Source organism: Amblyraja radiata, chromosome 8 (assembly GCF_010909765.2).
Source record: "Amblyraja radiata isolate CabotCenter1 chromosome 8, sAmbRad1.1.pri, whole genome shotgun sequence".
Lineage (NCBI taxonomy): Eukaryota > Metazoa > Chordata > Chondrichthyes > Rajiformes > Rajidae > Amblyraja > Amblyraja radiata.
In genome coordinates this window covers 48,873,564-48,895,132 of record NC_045963.1, presented here as the reverse complement: position 1 = coordinate 48,895,132, position 21,569 = coordinate 48,873,564, and the positions used below count along the sequence as shown (strand labels likewise).

Here is a 21,569-nt window from a genome sequence, read left to right as displayed (position 1 = left end):
CGGCCAATCACAGCTCGGTTCACAGTCGAGAGGGAGGGTGAGCCCCGAGAGAGAGAGGGAGAGGGGGAGGGGGAGGGGGAGGGGGAGGGGGAGGGGGAGAGGGAGTGGGAGAGGAGAGGGAGAGGGAGAGGGAGACGGAGAGGGAGAGGGAGAGGGAGAGGGAGAGGGAGAGGGAGAGGGAGAGGGAGAGGGAGAGGGAGAGTCGGTCCCGAGGGGGAGGATAGAGTGTGTGTGTGAGTGTGCGTGTGTGTGTGTGTGTGTGGGGGGGGGGGGGGGGCGAGAGGGAGAGAGGGGTGGGGGGATATATCCCCCCACCTTTTGAGCTGGGGGATGGCCTAAATTATACCCCAGTTTTTGGAGAAGGTAGAGCAACAAAAAATAATGATTGTGCCACCCTCCCCCAGCTCGATCGCTCCGCTCCCTCACCGGGTACCCCCGAGGCCGGTGATCAGTGATCGCTCAGCCCCCCCACTTTCAAAAACGTTGCGCGGCCCCTGATGCACGTGTCTTTTTACAATATTGCACAAATAAATGTGACAAAGGGGGTCAAATTTCAAATTCCTTCAAAAAATTTGACAAGCACTTTATTGGGTTCTCATTGAAGAATGCTGTGGTGGATGTTTGTGTTAAATTTTATTGTGCATTGTGTGTTCTTTTTAAGTGTATCGCTGCTGGCAAATTCATTTCACTGCACCTTTGGGTGCATGTGACGAATGAAATTGACTTTGACATTTCTTATTCCTTTCTATGTTTATGAATACCACATGGAACTATAAAACACCGTTTCCCAAAGTTGACACGAAGGAATGACGTTAGCGACTTGGTGTGAACGAAAGGTAAACAAGAGACAGTGTGTTGCCAAATTGAAGATTGGCTCAGTTTTCTAGTTTTGATGACCAATTTTTTTTAAAATTGATTTAAAAAAATCGGAAAATATATCGTAAACGGTCATTTTGGTTTTGACACCACGATATTTTTTAATTGGAAAATAAGAAAAAAAAAATTAACTCGCCCAAAATTCGCTACTACCATGATTCCTCATTGGGTTTTTGAAAAGCATTAGAGGTTTGGAGCCTCCGTGGTTTAACTTACAGAGTCTATTACAGACAATAGACACCAAGTACAACGACCGTTACGGGATCTTCACTGCACTATATTATCTTTATGTTACTGTATTTTTCTCCTGGTATTGATGAAGATATTTCCTTAGATCATTATAAAAATGTATATGTATGAGGGGCCATATGAAGTTTATTTATGAATTAAATAATCAAGACTAAATGTGGCAGAATCTTCAATGTCACATTTTTGGTGTCCAAATTGGTGGTAAAACAATGATGATTTGTCTGTCATAAAAAGTTTTTGACTTTCGGTCTTGAAGTTATCTAATCTATATCTGTTATTTATAAGGTTTCACATCATGGGTAGATTTTTGCTAAGAACAGTGTAAAAACCTGAATTATAATCTTGTTCCTCAAAATCTCTCCAGTACTGTAAAAATACACATATCTTTCCAAATCCCACTTGACTGATTGCAAATTCCTTTATGCGTGGTTCTTTCAAGTACAGGTCCAAGTACCTCTTAAATCTTGCTAATATTACTGCCTCCATCACCTCCTCTGGCATCCCATTCCAGATCAGCACCTTGTGCACATTCCCAAAAGCATTATCTCACACTTGTTTTGAAGACAAAACAAAATATTAATTTAGAACTATACCCCACATGTTCTGTAAACCATAGTTTATTTATCTTGTTTCTAATGCATTATGATGAATTTGTCCATCATACATTTATAAACAGAGATGAAAGGCCAATGACCTGAAATATTAGCTTATTCTATGTTGATGCTGCCCGACTCAAGTGTTTGCTGCATTTTGTTGCTTCAGATTTCAAGTATCTCAGATTTTTGGTTTTCTATAAATTATGGGGCCTGATATACATTGATTGATGTTTCCTGGGACACACTAAGAATTCTGGATGCTCTCTAATTTTTAATATTTTTTAATCAATTAATGGTAGGTAGTTAAAATCTCATACTATCTGTCCCTATTGTCAGCCATTTGCAAATGGCTTTTTTTCTTCTGGTTTAGCAATGCCAGTGAATAGCTGTTTAAGTGACTCCTAGGTCACAATTCTAAATTTTATAAGCTTGAAGTGCTGCAGTAGTTCAATCCCACCACTTGCCTTTCGTCTATAGTTGTGGTACTCTCTTGCTCTCTTGATACTTGTCTTTTAAACAATATGACAGCCACATACTTCAATCCCATCGAAACCAGCTGTTCAACAGAAGACACGATTTTGTACTATTGTAACTTGGTAGGGGAAGGCAATAAATAAATGATTAAGTTAATTGGCCCTCAGCAACGCTATTCCCTACAATGTTGTGGATATATGATTACCATATTAAGTGAATGAGTGAATATTGCTATGTACAACATCAACTTATGGATCTGGACTGACAGAACTCATTCTTATTCCACGATGCCATGTACTTGCATGTTAACCACAAAAACTTGGACGCGAGATTGCCTCAAATAATATGAATAAATAGGCATGCACTTAAAATATCTAAAACAGCAAATAAATAACATTAATTGCTTGTTGCAGATAACTGCCCATGATGATCAAACATTTTCAAATATACAATTGACAGCTATATTCTTTTTTTGTAGATTTCAACTTTCTTTCTCAAGAAAGGAGGCCAGCACTGAACACTGCTGCAGACTAGTCAGAGAAAGATTTTGCAGTAAACAGATGTAGAATTATTTGCAACAAACATTTATGCTTACATTTTGAATGGAGAGATTGCCAGATTATCCTTTGTAGTGTCAAATGTTTTCATGTAAAGATGTAAACAATTCATATTTCACATCTTTAGAAATATTACTAATGATCTTATTTTTTGACATTGGGTTTGCCTTCCATCTTATCATAAACATTAAAAAGAACTGTCATGTGCCTACGAGCCCTCAATCAGTCACAGATTTGTGTATTCATGAGGTCTGCTTGAGCACGATCTCTGATATTTTTGACCAAAGATACAAATATATACTAGCTATTTAAGGGATCAATCACTATCTGTACAATATGATTTGTTTCCAGATCACTTGGCTGAAGGGGCTGCGGTCTTTGTATACACAGCTGAACATTGCGATTTCAAAACAACAGTGGTTGTAGAGCATTCACAGGATAGATATAGTTTCGTCGCCAGTATTTGAATATTTTCATATGTTTACTACGGACATGAAACCTTTTTAATATTTGAGAGTAAAGGAATGAGTGGCGTTTCGAGTCGAGACCTTTCTTATGCAGAGGGAGTTACCGGGTTACAAAGATCTCACTCTATGTAATTTTGATATTTGTAGGAAGTTAACAAGTGAGCCGCCAGATTCCCACAATGGGGTTTTTACCAATACTCGATACAAATGGCAGTAAGTTTCCCTTACCCTTTCGCCCCATCTACTGCTGGATATAAAGTAGAAAATCTTTTCAAATCCTACTTGCAGTTCCCTACTTAGAGCAGGTTAACACCATAATCACCATTTCAATGTGTAGCCTGTGAGCAACGCTAATTACTGGCAATGAGATTAAACTCAGGAACAATTGTGACCAAATTGAGGAAGACCCACCTTGGATGGTTGTCCGGATATCTCTATCCTGGAAGCTGCTGTACTCTTTCTTTGCGAATGGTCTGACAGATCATTATTGAAGGATGCAACAGCTTTCCTAGACTTTGGCGTCATCCTTTTAATTTTATTCATCCTTTTACTGTTTATTTTTCTTTTAGCACTGCGACCTGTAGGTTTTTTCTCAGTGCAGTCCATGTCTCTTTGCAATAATGTTGATTCATTCACAACTGCAACTGCAAGGGTGCCAGCTGTTGGGATAATTTTATCTTTCAAATATTTACGCTTTTTCTTGATTAACCTGCGCCTCCTGGACAAATTCAAATACTTTTTTTGTTCATGCCTTGTTGCTAAAATTCCATTGGCCTGCAATAAATAGTTGTTTGTTAGTGAATCAACAGAAATTCTAAAATATTAAGACAGTTTAGTTTATTGTCATGTGTACCGAGGTACAGTGCAAAACCTTTGTTGTGTGCTGTCCATTTAGCAGGACAATACACAATTACAATTGAGCCATTTACAGCATATAGATACATAAAGGAATAATATTTCGTGCAAGCAAAGTCCGACATTAATATTAACATTACAGTTTCAAGCCTCAAGAGTTCAATGCAAACACTGGAAACATTGGTAACCAGGTTGGTTAATGAAGGACACGTTGACAGATTTTCCTCAATTGTCGCAGCAGTATGCATGCCATATTGATCTCTGCTCTATATTCAGAGGATAATCCATCATGGCTTCCAATCCTGATCACAATGCACAGCCATTATAATTCTTACCTTGAATTGAAATATTACTAACAAAATCCTATGCTGTTTTATTAAAACTAGTTCATGAAGTAAGATTAATTTGATTTAATCTCTGGGATCAAACATTGACCTGAAATGAACTTGTAAACTGTTTCACAACTGTACCTGGCAGGCACAAGTCCTGCCAAGCATTCAGAATCAAAGTGCTAAGTAAGGGTTAGGTAAAATAGGAGCATCGCAGTGAAGTAACTGGCCATGGAGAGGCTGTTTTTTTGAACAATTCAAAAAAGCAGTTACAACAATTACACATCTTTCGAAATCATTTGTGAGGATCGGGATTAAGCACAGTAGCTTCATGATTCATGGAATCATAAGTTGAAGCATCTTAAAACTATTTTGAAAATCTGTAAAGCGAACTGTTAAAGGTATGCACATTACTTTGTGAACATATATGCAGCTGTCAGCACAAATGTCACAACTTGCTCACAAAGCACACTGGTAATCTTACTCTAGGAGATCCAACCAGGCTAAAGCTATATGTTTTTCAAATTTTTCTGGACAAAATGAAGACGATTCTAGTCAATGCCTCTAGCATCACATTAGTGAGAATAGACAGTCAACCATCAGTATTTTGTGAAATAACTGATGCAACGACTGAACAGTCAATTCAAGTGCAATCGCTATTAGGAACGTCAAGTTAGAGCCATCCGATTCTTGGAGTCTTTATTAAATTCGCTTTCCCAAGAACAATCACCTTTTGGTCTTTAAATAAATTATCAACATAGTTTTTGATTAGACACGAACTAAAATGATTTTGATTGTCATTTGTCTCAAAAGTTTATTTTTTAATTTGAGTTATGGTTTCAGGATACTTATAAAAAGATGATGAGTTTCAGTATATGTGTATCCAGGTAAATCAAAAAGATAATTTCTGATAGAATTGTGTCAATGGACTACACTGCGAAATTGAACAACTAAATTCACTAACTGCAATATCGCTTGGCCAACAAACACTCTTTCAAGGATGCAAAAACATGCCTATGTGTTTCAATTCCATATATCTGAACCATGCCTCCACACGTTGACCATTAGGGGAATCGGGTTGGTAATGGAGAAGAAAGTGCCAAATAGTGAGATATAAGAAATAAGGTGGAGGTGAGGAGAGGGAATGTATGAAGGAATGGCAGATGCTGGTATACACCGAAGTTACGCACAAAATGCTGGAGTAACTCAGTGGGTCAAGCAGCATCTCTGGAGAGAAGGAATGGGCGATGTTTAAGGTCGAGACCCTTCTTCAGTGGGAATTGTGGATTGGAGGGGATGCATCGGGCTTGAATGTGTTGGGGAGCTTGATTGATTGAAAGACATGGAATAAGGCCCTTTGGCTCACAGGGTCCACGCCAACCATCAATCACCCGTTCATACTATTTCTATATTATCCCAATTTCACATCCACTCCATACACATTAGGGGCAATTTACAGAGGCCAATTAACCTACAAACCTCTTTGGGATGTAGGAGGAAATCGGACCACACGGATGAAAGTTAAGTGGTCACAGGGAAAATGTGCAAACTCCACAGAGGTAGCACCCGAGCATTCAGTCAGACCCGTGTATCTGGCGTTGTGAGGCAGCAGCTCTGCCAGCTGCCATCCTTTTTATTTAAAAAAAAACCAGGAGTGTCAACTGGTATAGATGGAACATGTTGGGGGAGGCCGAACATTTTGGGGATAGGCAGGGGTAAAAATGATGGGGGAGACGATAGACAATAGGTGCAGGAGTAGGCCATTCGGCCCTTCGAACCAGCACCACCATTCAATGTGATCATGGCTGATCATCCCCAATCAGTACCCGTTCCTGCCTTCTCCCCATATCCCCTGACTCCGCTATCTTTAAGAGCCCTGTCTAGCTCTCTCTTGAAAGTATCCATAGAACCAGCCTCCACTGCCCTCTGAGGCAGAGAATTCCAGACTCACAACTCTCTGTGTGAAAAAGTGTTTCCTCATCTCCGTTCTAAATGGCTTACCCCTTATTCTTAAACTGTGGTCCCTGGTTCTGGACTCCCCCAGCATCGGGAACACGTTTCCTGCCTCTAGCGTGTCCAAACCCTTAATAATCTTATATGTTTCAATAAGATACCCTCTCATCCTTCTAAATTCCAGTATACAAGCCCAGCCGCTCCATTCTCTCAGCATATGACAGTCCCGCCATCCCGGGAATTAACTTTGTGAACCTATGCTGCACTCCCTCAAAGGTACACAACAATGTTAGAGAAACTCAGCGGGTGCAGCAGCATCTATGGAGCGAAGGAGATAGGTAACGTTTCGGGCCGAAACCCTTCTTCAGACCGTTTCGTTTCGGCCCAAAACGTTGCCTAACTCCTTCGCTCCATAGATGCTGCTGCACCCGCTGAGTTTCTCCAGCATTTTTGTGTACCTTCGATTTTCCAGCATCTGCAGTACAATCTTTAACATGCTCTTCCTCAAATTTGGGGACCAAAACTGCACACAATACTCCAGGTGTGGTCTCACTAGGGCCCTGAACAATTACAGGGGGGTGTAAATACCTTGGGAGGGGCTGTAACTTAGTGGCAGGGCTAGTAGTGTGGTTGTCTCTCAGGGAGGGGTGTGGACAGGGGTAGTGGAGGGGACAGGGGTAGTGCGTGGGAGGGAGCGACCCCGGCCACACTGACTGCCCTGGCCGGGATACACTAGTCTGGCCGGGATGCCGATGCCCCAGCCATGCTGACCTGGCCGGAATATCTTGGCCCAAGCCCGGCCACGCAGACTGACCTGGCCGGGAGGACCCTCCCTGAACCCGCTGACTGACTGACCTGGCCGGGAGGACCCTCCCTGAACCCGCTGACTGACTGACCTGGCCGGGAGGACCCTCCCTGAACCCGCTGACTGACTGACCTGGCCGGGAGGACCCTTCTCCTCCCCCAGGGTCCGGTACATGGAGAACGCCGACACACGAGGCTCCGCCATCGCTGCACGTTCACACGCCGCCTGCGTCATGACGTCAAGCGGTCCCGCCCACGCGCAGGCGGTCGGCAACAAAGATCCTACAGTTAGAAGCAAAGATCTTATAGCGGAGCAAGATAGGCTACTCCCGCGAACCCCGCACTCTCTCTCTCTCTCTCCCCGCTGCCCCGGGCCCCGCACTCTCTCTCCCCGCTGCCCCGGACTCTCTCTCCCCGCTGCCCCGGGCCCCGGGCCCCGCACTCACTCTCCCCGCTGCCCCGGGCCCCGCACTCTCTCTCCCCGCTGCCCCGGGCCCCTCACTCTCTCTCCCCGCTGCCCCGGGCCCCGCACTCTCTCTCCCCGCTGCCCCGGGCCCCGCACTCTCTCTCCCCGCTGCCCCGGGCCCCGCACTCTCTCTCCCCGCTGCCCCGGGCCCCTCACTCTCTCTCCCCGCTGCCCCGGGCCCCGCACTCTCTCTCCCCGCTGCCCCGGGCCCCGCACTCTCTCTCCCCGCTGCCCCGGGCCCCTCACTCTCTCTCCCCGCTGCCCCGGGCCCCGCACTCTCTCCCCGCTGCATTTTGTAGTAACCGGAACCGACCCGACTCGCAGGGTGATTGACATTGCGGAACCTTTTTGTGCGTGATATAGGGTTAGATTCATAATTCTGTTAGTTCATAATTCTGTTAATTCTTGTTAAAGAATAAAATGTTTATAAACACACATACATGAAAATTATATAAATGTATATAATCATAAAACACACACAATTATATTTCTTCTGATCCAATAATGAACTTTATTTCAGACTAGACAAGGGACATTAAATAAGAAACATTGTAAACCTCCCCGCAACTTCACACACACTAGGCCTTATCCCCCCCCCACCCCACCACCGGTACTCCCTCGCCTGCTCCCTCACTACAATGTCTCCCCCCCTCCTATGCCCCTCTCCCTCTCCCGTTGCCCCAGGCCCCAAACTCCCTCTCCCGCTACCCCGCACTCTCTCTCCCCGCTGCCCCGGGCCCCGCACTCCCTCTCCCCGCTGCCCCGGGCCCCGCACTCCCTCTCCCCCGGGCCCCGCACTCTCTCTCCCCGCTGCCCCGCTATAGGATCTTTGGTTAGAAGGGTCATTGGTCGGCAGTGGGACCGTGACACCAGCTGCCGCGGGTACAGAGCAAAGATCACAGTGTTCAAAAGGGAACTGCAGATGCTGGAATATCGAAGGTACACAAAATTGCTGGGGAAACTCAGCGGGTGCAGCAGCATCTATGGAGCGAAGGAAATAGGCGACGTTTCGGGTCGAAACCCTTCTTCAGACTGATGGGGGGTGGGAGAAAGAAGGAAATGGGGAGGAGGGGGAGGAGCCCGAGGGCGGGCGGATGGGAGGGTGGGAGGAGACAGCTAGAGGGTTCAAGTTCAAGTGAGTTTATTGTCATGTGTCCCTGTATAGGACAATGAAATTCTTGCTTTGCTTAAGCACACAGAAAATAGTAGGCATTTACTACAAAACAGATAAATGTGTCCATATACCATGATAAGGAAGGGGAGGAGACAGCAAGGGCTAGCAAAGATCACAGTTTGCCACAGAGGCTCAACCTGTCAAGAGACCCACCCCATCTCAACCTCCACACCGACCCACTCCGCCCCACCCCCTTAAACCTGCAAACGGACCCGCCTGACCCACGCTGGCACCTCCACCTGCACACTGACCCGCCTGACCCACGCTGGCACCTCCACCTGCACACTGACCCTCCTGACCCACGCTGGCACCTCCACCTGCACACTGACCCGCCCCATCTCCACCTGCACACTGACCCGCCCCATCTCCACCTGCACACTGACCCTCCTGACCCACGCTGGCACCTCCACCTGCACACTGACCCGCCCCATCTCCACCTGCACACTGACCCGCCCCACCTCCACCTGCACACTGACCCGCCCCACCTCCACCTGCACACTGACCCGCCCATCTCCACCTGCACACTGACCCGCCCCACCTCCACCTGCACACTGACCCGACCCGCCACCTCAACCTGCACATTGACCCGCCCGACCCGCCATCTCAAACTGCAAACTGACCCGACCCATCCCAGCACCTCAACCTGCCCACTGCCCAACCCCGCCCCCTCAATCTGCTCACTGACCCACCCCGTCCCCTCAACCTGCACACTGACCCAGCAGCTGGCAGCCCAGCAGTATGATATAGATTTCTCTAACTTCAAGTAACCCTTGCTTCCCCTCTCTCAGTCCCTGCCCCACCCTAGTCGTCGTACCAATCTACATCGCCTTGATCAACGTCTGCTTTCATCTGTCCTTTTCACACCTTGCATGCTCTTTGTACCCTTTCATATCTCTAGTCTCATTCACAGGAATTTAGAAGGATGAGAGGGTATCTTATAGAGATATAAAATTATAAAGGGATTGGACACGCCAGATGCAGGAAATATGTTCCCGATGTTAGGGGAGTCCAGAACCAGGGACCACAGTTTAAGAATAAGGGGTAGGCCATTTAGAATTGAGATGAGGAAAACCTTTTTCACACAGAGAGTTGTGAATTTGTGGAATTCTCTGCCTCAGAAGGCAGTGGAGGCCGATTCACTGGATGCATTCAAGAGAGAGTTAAGGGCCTGTCCCACTTGGGCGTCATTTACGCGGCATCGTTTACGCGTCACGACGCACGTCATGCGCGTCCTGACGCACACGTGATGCGTGCATGGTGCGCATTACGCATGCATGGTGCGTGGTGACGTAGGCAGTGATGCGTGGTCGCTCGCGGGACCCCAGGATTTTGGGATGTACAAAATTTTGCGCGCCATCTGCGTGCCGCGCAAATGACGCCCAAATGGGACAGGCCCTTCAGAGAGAGAACTCTTAGGGCTAGCGGGATCAAGGGGTATGGGGTGAAGGCAGGAACAGAGTACTGATTGTGGATGATCAGCGTGATCACATTGAATGGTGGTGCTGGCTCGAAGGGCCAAATGGCCTACTTCTGCACCTCTTGTCTATGTATGTCTCCCCTCCCCTGACTCTGTCTGAAGAAAGGTCTCGACCCGAAACGTTACCCATTCCTTCAATCCAGAAATGTTGCCTGTCCTGCTGTGTTACTCCAGCATTTTGTGTATATATTGTGTATCAGTTTTACTGTCATACTGTTGAGTTCCTCTGTTTACTCGTTATCACCTATTCCAAAACCAACAATGACCTATTATGTGCCCCACATTTCCTTGATTATCGGTGCTTTTCACAAATCTTCCATTCATTTCTCCTAAGCACCGTCGATATCTCTTGTTCCCCTTTCCCCTGAATCTCTGTCTGAAGAAGGGTGTCGACTGAAACCTATCCCTTTTCTCCAGTGGTGCTGCCTGACCTGCTGAGTTACTCCAGCTTTTTGTGTCTGTCTTCGGTTTAAACCAGCATCCAGGGTTCCTCCCTACACCGTTAACTAAACTGCAGGCCAAAGGAAATATAAAATACATTCTTCCCAATATTAAGTATGCTCTCCAGTATTCTCAGTATTATTGAGTGTCTTTTGCACACTCTTTTAACTAGAATATATGTGTGATTTCTGTACTATCCGTGTATAATGTATGTTTTTGTATGTTGTCTATGTGCCAGTGATGCTGCTGCAAGCAAGATTTTCATTTCATCTGTACCTCATTGGTCCTTGTGCATATGACAATAGACTTCATTTTACTTGTGGTGTCCAGCCTGCCAGTGAACACCTCCAGTGCCACTCGGGTAAGTATCAAGCCTATAGATGGATGGCAGGAACCACCCCTGACATTTGGCAACAAGGGGTTCCTGAAGGTGAATGGTGGGATGGGGTGGCACTACCATATGTGTGGGAACAGGGGACAAAAGATCAAAAGTCAGTATTCCATCAGGAATGTTGCATGGGCAACGACATGACTTCTATGTTACATAGCAGAAACTGAATGCTGGGATTCTGAAAACTTCATTCAGTGCATATAATGTGGTCTTCTCTACAATGGAGAAACACACTCTAACTATGTATACAGAGCAGGAGGTGTGGCAGCAGAGAGGTGTGGTGTTGCGGAGCTCCCGTCCAGACACAAAAGTGAGGGAATTTAAACATCTTTTTGGACTTCGGAGGAGGCACAGCGGAACCTTTAACATCTTGGAGTATCGCTGCGACGCTGCAGAGATTTATTTTAAAAGTTTCTGCTTGTTTTGGGACTGCGAGCAGTCTTATCAACTAACTGCCGAGCTCCCACAACTGTGGCTGGCAACCTGCCATGAAACTAGCGCACCAAAAGAGGGGAGAAAATCTTTTTGGACTTCGGAGGAGGCACAGCGGAACCTTTAACATCTTGGAGTATCGCTGCGACGTTGCAGAGATTTATTTTAAAAGTTTCTGCTTGTTTTGGGACTGCAAGCAGTCTTATCAACTAACTGCCGAGCTCCCACAACTGTTGCTGGCAACCTTCCATGAAACTAGCGCACCAAAAGAGGGGAGAAAATCTTTCTGGACTTTGACACCTGCATCCAGAACAGCCCCCCCCCCCCTTACTGCCTCGCCGGTGCTGACCGGGCCGGTCTGGCTTTTGTGTGGTGTGGGAGGAATTCCAAACCTGCACCGTCTCGACATCTTCTGTGGCAAAAATCCAAGATGGCAGCACACGTCTCCTCCTGTCTCTAACTGTGTCTGTTTGTTTTACAAATATGATTTCAAGAAATGTTCAACCTAACCAAGTCCCTGGCTCTGCTGAGTCTGCTGTTAATTTTAATACCCCTGCTGAATTTGAATCTGACTGTGACTCTATTTATATGTTCTCTGTTGGTTTTTTTTAAAATTATTGTCTGTAACTGTGGAACTGTGCTGCTGCCTGTCTTGGCCAGGACTCTCTTGTAAAAGAGATTTTTAATCTCAATGAGACTTATCCTGGTTAAATAAAGGTTAAATAAAAAAAAAAAAAAATACTCAAGGAAGAACGCAGCACGCAGACATTTAGCAGTTCAACAATTTCAGGACAACAACTTTTCCAGTTTATCACAGAACTGGCCAATTCTACTGGAGATATCAACATGAAATGTTAATTTTGTTTCTCTCCATGTGGGTGCTGCCTGGCCAATTGAGTGTTTCCAGCAGTTTCTGTCTTTATTTCAAATTTCCAACATTCATAATGTTTTGATTCTACAATGTCTTGTTTTGCACAGTACCGCTTTTTTTCCTTGTTTTCTTTCCCTGTGTTTGTATTCATAGCCTTCTATTTACATCTCCTCCAGATTCTCTACAGTTTACATCTTCAGCATTTCCCTTCAGCTGACACCATCAACACTTAGAAACATAGAAACATAGTACTTGTGTTATTCAATTTCCCCTGATCTCCATCCTGTCACTCTGGAGTTTAAAATCACTGTGTGTGATGCACATGTCATGATCTGGGATGTTCCAGTGAGATAATCAGGCTGAGATAAACACCATTATGTGAATATAGATATTTAGAGAAATAGGCACAAAATACTACCACTGCTAGGAATCTGAAATAAAACAGAAAAAAATAAAGAACATCACAAGGCAGTAGGGAGAGAGTAAAATATATAAAATTGGCCAAATAAGCAATGTCAGAAATTTGTATTGCATTGTTGCTTTATTTCACCATTTTTGGAAATCCCATTTCCTCAATTGAAATCAGGGAGCATTTAACATTGTGAGCCACACATGCAAAGTCACTGCCTGGACATGAATTTTGTGTGCTTCTGGTGGGGCACATTAATTATTAAACAAATAATTGCACTATCAATGCATCCTAATGTGCTTAACAAATGACCAGGGGCATAGGCAAGCACCCATTCACCAGCACACGCCTGCTAAAATGTAACACCTTGAAATACTTCATACTCAGCAATGGTCCAGTACTGAATAACAACAAACAATGAACCATTTATTTTGATGCATTTAAATTCAGGCCAATGAAAGTGGATTGCAATTTGTGGGGTTAAGCATCATGGTCTCTCAAGAGAAACAGCTAATTGCATTGCTTGTACATTGTCCATGACTCTCTACTTGAGTAACACTTGCGTGTTGAGGGTGGTTTCAATTATATCGATCTCCCGCAGAGCTTATTTTCCCAATTACTTCTGTTTAATGTTGTGCAACAGCAATTATTAACATCCTACCTCAAAAATCACAACCTTAATGTGACTTTTCTAGAAACCTGAGTGCAATCTGACTTCCATTGCGAAAATTGTCATGGTGATCAATACATTCTGGCCAAGTTAATTGGTCTTTGTAAAGCATTGTAGCCCAACACTTTAAAAATGTAAAAATGGATGAATACATTCATTGTGAACCATTCACGGGGGATAGGGGTACATACCCCACAAATAACAAAAATAACGCAGATGCTATTAAGAATACTGGCAATGCCACAAAGACTACAATGACAGACAACAGTCAACTCCATGGATATAACAACTTTCATGTTTCAGTTTCAATATTTCAGCTCGTTAAAGCAATCGTGGTTCTGGCCTCACATTCCAGGCCCCGACCTCTCAGAAAGGTGAAAACTTGCAGGTTCTACGGTTCCCAAGTAACTACAGCACCTTTCCTTTCTTGGTGATAGAGATTACATTGCATAATGCTGTCAAAGTAATCTGCGTGAGTAGCTGGCTAGCAGCAGTGCATTTTATACAATGTGCAGGAAAGAACTACAGATGCTGGTTTAAATCGAAGATAGACACAAAATGCTGGAGTAACTCAGCGGGACAGGCAGCATCTCTGGAGAGAAGGAATGGGTGACGTTTCGGGTCGTGACCCATCTTCAGGGTTTCGACCCGAAACGTCACCCATTCCTTCTCTCCAGAGATGCTGCCTGTCCCGCTGAGATAAGGGCCTGTCCCACTTTCACAACCTAATTTATGACCTTTTTTTACTCGTGGACATAGAAACATAGAAATAGGTGCAGGAGGAGGTCATTCGGCCCTTCGAGCCAGCACCGACATTCATTGTGATCATGGCTGATCGTACCCTATCAATAACCCGTGCGTGCCTTCTCCCCATATCCCTTGACTCCACTAGCCCCGAGAGCTCTATCTGATTCTCTCTTAAATCCATCCAGTGATTTGGCATCCACTGCCCTCTATGGCAGGGAATTCCATAACTTCACAACTCTCTGGGTGAAAACGTTTTTTCTCACCTCAGTCTTAAATGACCTCCCCTTTATTCTAAGACTGTGGACCCTGGTTCTGGACTCGCCCAACATTGGGACCATTTTTCCTGCATCTAGCTTGTCCAGTCCTTTTATAAGTTTCTATAAGATACCCCCTCATCCTTCTAAACGCCAGTGAATACAAGCCTTGTCTTTTCAATCTTTCCTCATATGAAAGTCCCGCCATCCCAGGGATCAATCTCGTGAACCTACGCTGCACTGCCTCCATCACAAGGATGTCCTTCCTCAAATTAGGAGACCAAAACTGTACACAATACTCCAGACGTGGTCTCACCAGAGCCCTATACAACTGCAGAAGAACCTCTTTACTCCTATACTGAAATCCTCTTGTTATGAAGGCCAACATTCCATTAGCTTTCTTCACTGCCTGCTGTACCTGTAAGCCAACTTTCAGTGACCGGTGTACAAGGACACCCAGGTCTCGCTGTACCTCCCCCTTACCTAACCTAACCCCATTGAGATAATAATCTGCCCCCTTGTTTTTGCCGCCAAAGTGGATAACCTCATATTTATCTATATTATACTGCATCTGCCACGCATCTGCCCACTCACTCAACCCGTCCAGGTCACCCTGCAACCTCCTAACATCCTCTTCACAGTTCACACTGCCACCCAGCTTTGTGTCATCCGCAAACTTGCTAGTGTTGCTCCTAATTCCCTCTTCCAAATCATTAATATATATAGTAAACAGTTGCGGCCCCAACACCGAGCCTTGCGGCACTCCACTCGCCACTGCCTGCCATTCTGAAAAGGACCCGTTCACTCCTACTCTTTGCTCTAACCACTTTTCTGCCAACCAATTTTCTATCCATGTCAACACCCTACCTCCAATACCATGTGCTCTAATTTTAGTCACCAGTCTCCCGTGCGGGACTTATCAAAGGCTTTCTGAAAGTCTAGAAACACTACATCCACTGGCACCCCTTCATCCATTTTACTTGTCACATCCTCAAAAAATTCCAGAAGATTAGTCAAGCATGATTTCCCTTTCATAAATCCATGTTGACTTGGACTAATCCTTTTACTGCTATCCAAATGCCCCATTATTACCTCTTTAATAATTGACTCCAGCATCTTTCCCACCACCGAAGTCAGGCTAACTGGTCTGTAATTCCCCGATTTCTCTCTCGCTCCTTTCTTGAAAAGTGGGATAACATTAGCTAAACTCCAATCCACAGGAACTGATCCTGAATCTATTGAACATTGGAAAATGATCACCAATGCGTCCACTATTTCTAGAGCCATCTCCCTGAGGACCCTGGGATGCAGACCATCAGGCCCAGGGGATTTATCATCCTTCAGTCCCATCAGCCTACCCAATACTATTTCTCGCCTAATGAAATTTTTTTTCAGTTCCTCTACCCCCTTAGATCCTCCAGTACATCTGGGAGATTGTTTGTGTTTTCTTTAGTGAAGACAGATCCAAAGTACCTATTCAACTCTTCTGCCATTTCCTTGTTGCCCATAATAATTTCACCCGTGTCTGCCTTCAAGGGACCCACATTTGACTTTGCTACTCTTTTTCCCTTAACATATCTAAAGAAGCTTTTACTGTCCTTCTTTATATTCCTGGCCAGCTTCCCTTCGTACTTCATCTTTTCAGCCGGTATTGCGCGTTTTGTTGTCCTATGAAAGTTTCCCAATCCTCTGGCTTCCGGCTACTCTTTGATGAGTTATACATCTTTTCTTTTAGTTTTATTCTATCCCTAACTTCTCTTGTCAGCCACGGTCGCCTCCAACTTCCCTGTGAATCTTTCTTCCTTTTTGGAATGAAATGATCCTGTGTCTTCCAGATTATGCCCAGAAATTCCTGCCATTGCTGTTCTACCATCATTCCTGCTAGGATCCCTTTCCAATCTACCTTGGCCAGCTCCCCTCTCATGCCTTCATAGTCCCCTTTGTTCAACTTCATCACTGACACTTCTGATTTAACCTTCTCCTTCTCAAATTGCAGATTAAAACTAATCATATTATGATCACTACCTCAAAGCGGTTCCTTTACCTCGAGTTCTCTTATCGTATCTGGTTCATTGGACAACACTAAATCCGGACAAGCTAGATGCAGGAAAAATGTTCCCAATGTTGGGCGAGTCCAGAACCAGGGGCCACAGTCTTAGAATAGAGGGGAGGTCATTTAAGACTGAGGTGAGAAAAAACTTTTTCACCCAGTGAGTTGTGAATTTATGGAATTACCTGCCGCAGAGGGCAGTGGAGGCCAAGTCACTGGATGGATTTAAAAGAGAGTTAGATAGAGCTCTAGGGGCTAGTGGAGTTAAGGGATATGGGGTGAAGGCAGGTATGGGTTATTGATAGGGGACGATCAGCCATGATCACAATGAATGGCGGTGCTGGCTCGAAGGGCCGAATGGCCTCCTCCTGCACCTATTTTCTATGTTTCTATGTTTATATGTTTATACATGCAGATGCCCAGTCAACTTATCATTAACGAACAGCACTATTTCTGACATGATGAAAACATCATTGTTAAAGCCAAGGACACTACCCTGATAAATACATGCAGTAATATCCTTCCATTGTGCAAAATAATGACCCCAGCTATTGACTTCAGTTTTACAGAGCTGTCGGTCCTTTCACATCTCCCTTGGAATTCGGATCCCCATTTGGACCAAGACTGTGACATGTTTTTGAGCCAAGAGGTCCTGCCAAAGGCTAATATAAGCATCAACAAGCAAATGATTGGAAAATAAGTGTAGCTTGAAAGCATTGTTGATGCCGAAGATTGAGAATACAGAGTCCTGTTTTGTGAGAAGAGGACATAACCGGGCAATATTTTCACATTATTGGGCGGATGTAACTGTATTGGCCTGCTGGCCGCACAGCTGGTTCTGGAGTGCATGTTTTCAGTACTGCTGCTGGAATGTTGCTGGGTTCCATCATCTTTGCTGTATTCAGTGCTCTCAGCTGTATCTAGATATCAAATAGAATTAATACAATTGAAAGAACTAGCTTCGATGATGCAGGGGACGTTGCCGGATGAATTTGGCTACGCATGCTTTAGGTTTGCCTTTAACATCCAAAGGCACTACCTCCTGAAGACTGCATCTATCATCAAGAATATCCAGCATCTAGACCACGCCATCTCTTCACTATTACCAGACTATTAGACAGAACGTCCAGAAGCCGGAAATCCCATACCACCTGGTTCAGGAACAGCTACTTTCCTACAATTATCAGGTTCTTGAACCAACCGACCCTAATCCAACCTCAAACACGGAACATTGCACGATTATATGTCACAGTCTGCCCTCTCCTCATTCTCATCCACTTCACCTCCCAGTACTTTTCCACCGGTCCCTCCTTCTCCTCGCCTGCCACTCCCCTCTCATCAGCCCAACTCTCCTCACCTGTTGCACTCAGTTGCCTCTGATCACCAATTAACCCGGTATATAGACTCTCCTCACCGTTCACACAGTGCCAGATTGTTCTCAGCATTCATGCAAGACTCTCCAGCGATTTCCCGAATTCCTGCCTGGCTTCGACTCTGCTTTCGTCTGTCCCTCGCTGGTTTGTTTGCATCGTGTGTTGGATCTCCTGGTGACCGGACCTTCCGCTACCCTGACTACGTCTCCTGCCTGCCCCTCTTCGGAACCCTCGCTCAATCCTGAGCCTCTGTGTGAGTACGGTGTACCCATTCCTGTGTTACTACTCTGTGTTACAGTATCGTAATAAAGTTCGTTACCAACTATACCTGCCTGATTCTGTGCTGCTATTGGGTCCAAGCTATACCCGTTACATTATAGACTTGTTTTTTTTCTAATTATGTTTTTACACTAAAACCTTGTATTTTGTACAATCTTCTATCTTTTAGAATTTTAGGTGCAATTTATGTATAATTTGTTTTTGTGTGTTTCTCGGAGTCTATGTGCCTGTGATGCTGGCTCCGCCCATCTTATACTGTGAACAGATCTGTTGAGATGCATGCTGACTAACAAGTCGTGTATCTTTCTTTGCTGGGACAACTTGGAGAACCTCTACCCATTAGCTATCAATTGTTTTTAATCATTTGCTGTTGATTTCAGGTAATTATTTGGGTGAAAAATATCATCCTAATTTTATTCATCACTGTAAGATCAGCCCTCTCATGCACTCTGAAGAATAAAGTCCTAGCCTGCCCAACCCCTCCATATAACCATATAACAATTACAGCACGGAAACAGGCCATCTCGGCCCTACAAGTCCGTGCCGAACAACTTTTTTCCCTTAGTCCCACCCGCCTGCACTCATACCATAACCCTCCATTCCCTTCTCATCCATATGCCTATCCAATTTATTTTTAAATGATACCAACGAACCTGCCGCCACCACTTCCACTGGAAGCTCATTCCACACCGCTACCACTCTCTGAGTAAAGAAGTTCCCCCTCATGTTACCCCTAAACTTCTGTCCCTTAATTCTGAAGTCATGTCCTCTTGTTTGAATCTTCCCTATTCTCAAAGGGAAAAGCTTGATCACATCAACTCTGTCTATCCCTCTCATCATTTTAAAGACCTCTATCAAGTCCCCCCTTAACCTTCTGCGCTCCAGAGAATAAAGACCTAACTTATTCAACCTATCTCTGTAACTTAGTTGTTGAAACCCAGGCAACATTCTAGTAAATCTCCTCTGTACTCTCTCTATTTTGTTGACATCCTTCCTATAATTGGGCGACCAAAATTGTACACCATATAACTTAATCTCTGGAGTTCTCGCAACATCCTCATAAATCATTTCTGCTCTCTTTCCATCTTAATGGCATCTTTCCTGCAGCAGGATGATCAAAACTGAATGCAAAACTCCAAGTATAGCCTCACCAACGTTTTAAACAACTATAACATATTGTTCCAACTTTTATACTGATTTCCATAAATGATGAAGGCCAGCATGCCAAAGGCCTTCTTTACCAGCCTGTCTACCTGTGATGTCACTTTCAGAGAATTATACACTTGTACTCCTATATTCTCTGATCTACAACACTCTCCAGTCACCTTGCTCCTTCGTGCCATTGGATCAAGACCTTCCTCTGTGAAATATGTGTAGTAGTTGGAGTATAACAGGCATCTTCCTGCACAATATGAAAATGCAACATTCCTACTAACTTTTGGGAATCTCTGGTCCATGCCCACTCAAAGTGGAGAAGGAGCATTTGTTACTCCAGCTCTTTGTCTTTTTTGTAAACTACCAGTATCTGCAGTTATTTGTATCTTCCCTTCATTGATCTATGCTTTGTTGCACCTTTATTTGTACTGGCATGTCTTCCCACCCTCCTCATCATTCCAATATATCATTGCTGCAGTTAAAAACTCATCTGGTAAAGCTTCAAAACTTGGTCCCAGTTTATTTTATTATTCTCCCCTGCATGCCTAGATCTGATGAGTTCTGTCCCACACAAATCTTTTCCAATGTTCAATAGATTCAGGATCAGTTCCTGTGGATTGGAGGATAACTAATGTTATCCCACTTTTCAAGAAAGGAGCGAGAGAGAAATCGGGGAATTACAGACCAGTTAGCCTGACTTCGGTGGTGGGAAAGATGCTGGAGTCAATTATTAAAGAGGTAATAATGGGGGATTTGGATAGCAGTAAAAGGATTAGTCCAAGTCAGCATGGATTTATGAAAGGGAAATCATGCTTGACTAATCTTCTGGAATTTTTTGAGGATGTGACAAGTAAAATGTATGAAGGGGTGCCAGTGGATGTAGTGTTTCTGGACTTTCAGAAAGCCTTTGATAAGTCGGGCACGGGAGACTGGTGACTAAAATTAGAGCACATGGTATTGGAGGTAGGGTGTTGACATGGATAGAAAATTGGTTGGCAGACCGGAAGCAAAGAGTAGGAGTGAACGGGTCCTTTTCAGAATGGCAGGCAGTGGCGAGTGGAGTGCCGCAAGGCTCGGTGTTGGGGCCGTAACTGTTTACTATATATATTAATGATTTGGAAGAGGGAATTAGGAGCAACACTAGCAAGTTTGCGGATGACACAAAGCTGGGTGGCAGTGTGAACTGTGAAGAGGATGTTAGGAGGTTGCAGGGTGACCAGGACAGGTTGAGTGAGTGGGCAGATGCGTGGCAGATGCAGTATAATATAGATAAATATGAGGTTATCCACTTTGGCGGCAAAAACAAGGGGGCAGATTATTATCTCAATGGGGTTAAGTTAGGTAAGGGGGAGGTGCAGCAAGACCTGGGCGTCCTTGTACACCGGTCACTGAAAGTTGGCTTACAGGTACAGCAGGCAGTGAAGAAAGCTAATGGAATGTTGGCCTTCATAACAAGAGGATTTCAGTATAGGAGTAAAGAGGTCCTTCTGCAGTTGTATAGGGCTCTGGTGAGACCACGTCTGGAGTATTGTGTACAGTTTTGGTCTCCTAATTTGAGGAAGGACATCCTTGTGATGGAGTCAGTGCAGCGTAGGTTCACGAGATTGATCCCTGGGATGGCGGGACTTTCATATGAGGAAAGATTGAAAAGACAAGGCTTGTATTCACTGGCGTTTAGAAGGATGAGGGGGTATCTTATAGAAACTTATAAAAGGACTGGACAAGCTAGATGCAGGAAAAATGGTCCCAATGTTGGGCGAGTCCAGAACCAGGGGCCACAGTCTTAGAATAAAGGGGAGGTCATTTAAGACTGAGGTGAGAAAAAACTTTTTCACCCAGAGAGTTGTGAAGTTATGGAATTCCCTGCCATAGAGGGCAGTGGATGCCAAATCACTGGATGGATTTAAGAGAGAATCAGATAGAGCTCTAGGGGCTAGTGGAGTCAAGGGATATGGGGAGAAGGCAGGCACGGGTCATTGATAGGGTACGATCAGCCATGATCACAATGAATGGCGGTGCTGGCTCGAAGGGCCGAATGGCCTCCTCCTGCACATGTTTTCTATGTTTCTATGTTTCTACATGAAACTGCAAAGTATTCTGTAATGAATTATAGAGGTCGATTTCAGACTGAGGCACACAGACTGGATTTCTAATGCATTACTGAAAATGTGTATACATGACTCACAAATGAAGTCTGCAAACTCTTGGACAATAAGGGCC

The 21,569-nt window shown here is 44.7% G+C and overlaps 1 protein-coding gene across 2 annotated transcripts in view; it reads right to left on the bottom strand.

Moving 5' to 3' along the window:
- The window catches only part of riox1 (ribosomal oxygenase 1), a 70,068-nt gene extending 62,640 nt beyond the window's left edge, over positions 1-7,428 (bottom strand). Inside the window, exons 1-2 of one of the 2 annotated variants that reach the window (XM_033025834.1) lie at positions 7,294-7,428; positions 3,631-3,993 (exon numbers count right to left, since the gene is read on the bottom strand). In XM_033025834.1, the coding sequence (XP_032881725.1) occupies positions 3,631-3,993; positions 7,294-7,395 (465 nt within the window). In that variant the 5' untranslated portion in view covers positions 7,396-7,428. Of the gene's footprint in view, positions 1-3,630; positions 3,994-7,252 lie in introns of both variants that reach the window. The other variant, XM_033025835.1, reaches the window with a different exon arrangement.
- Between the last annotated feature and the right edge of the window lie 14,141 nt (positions 7,429-21,569).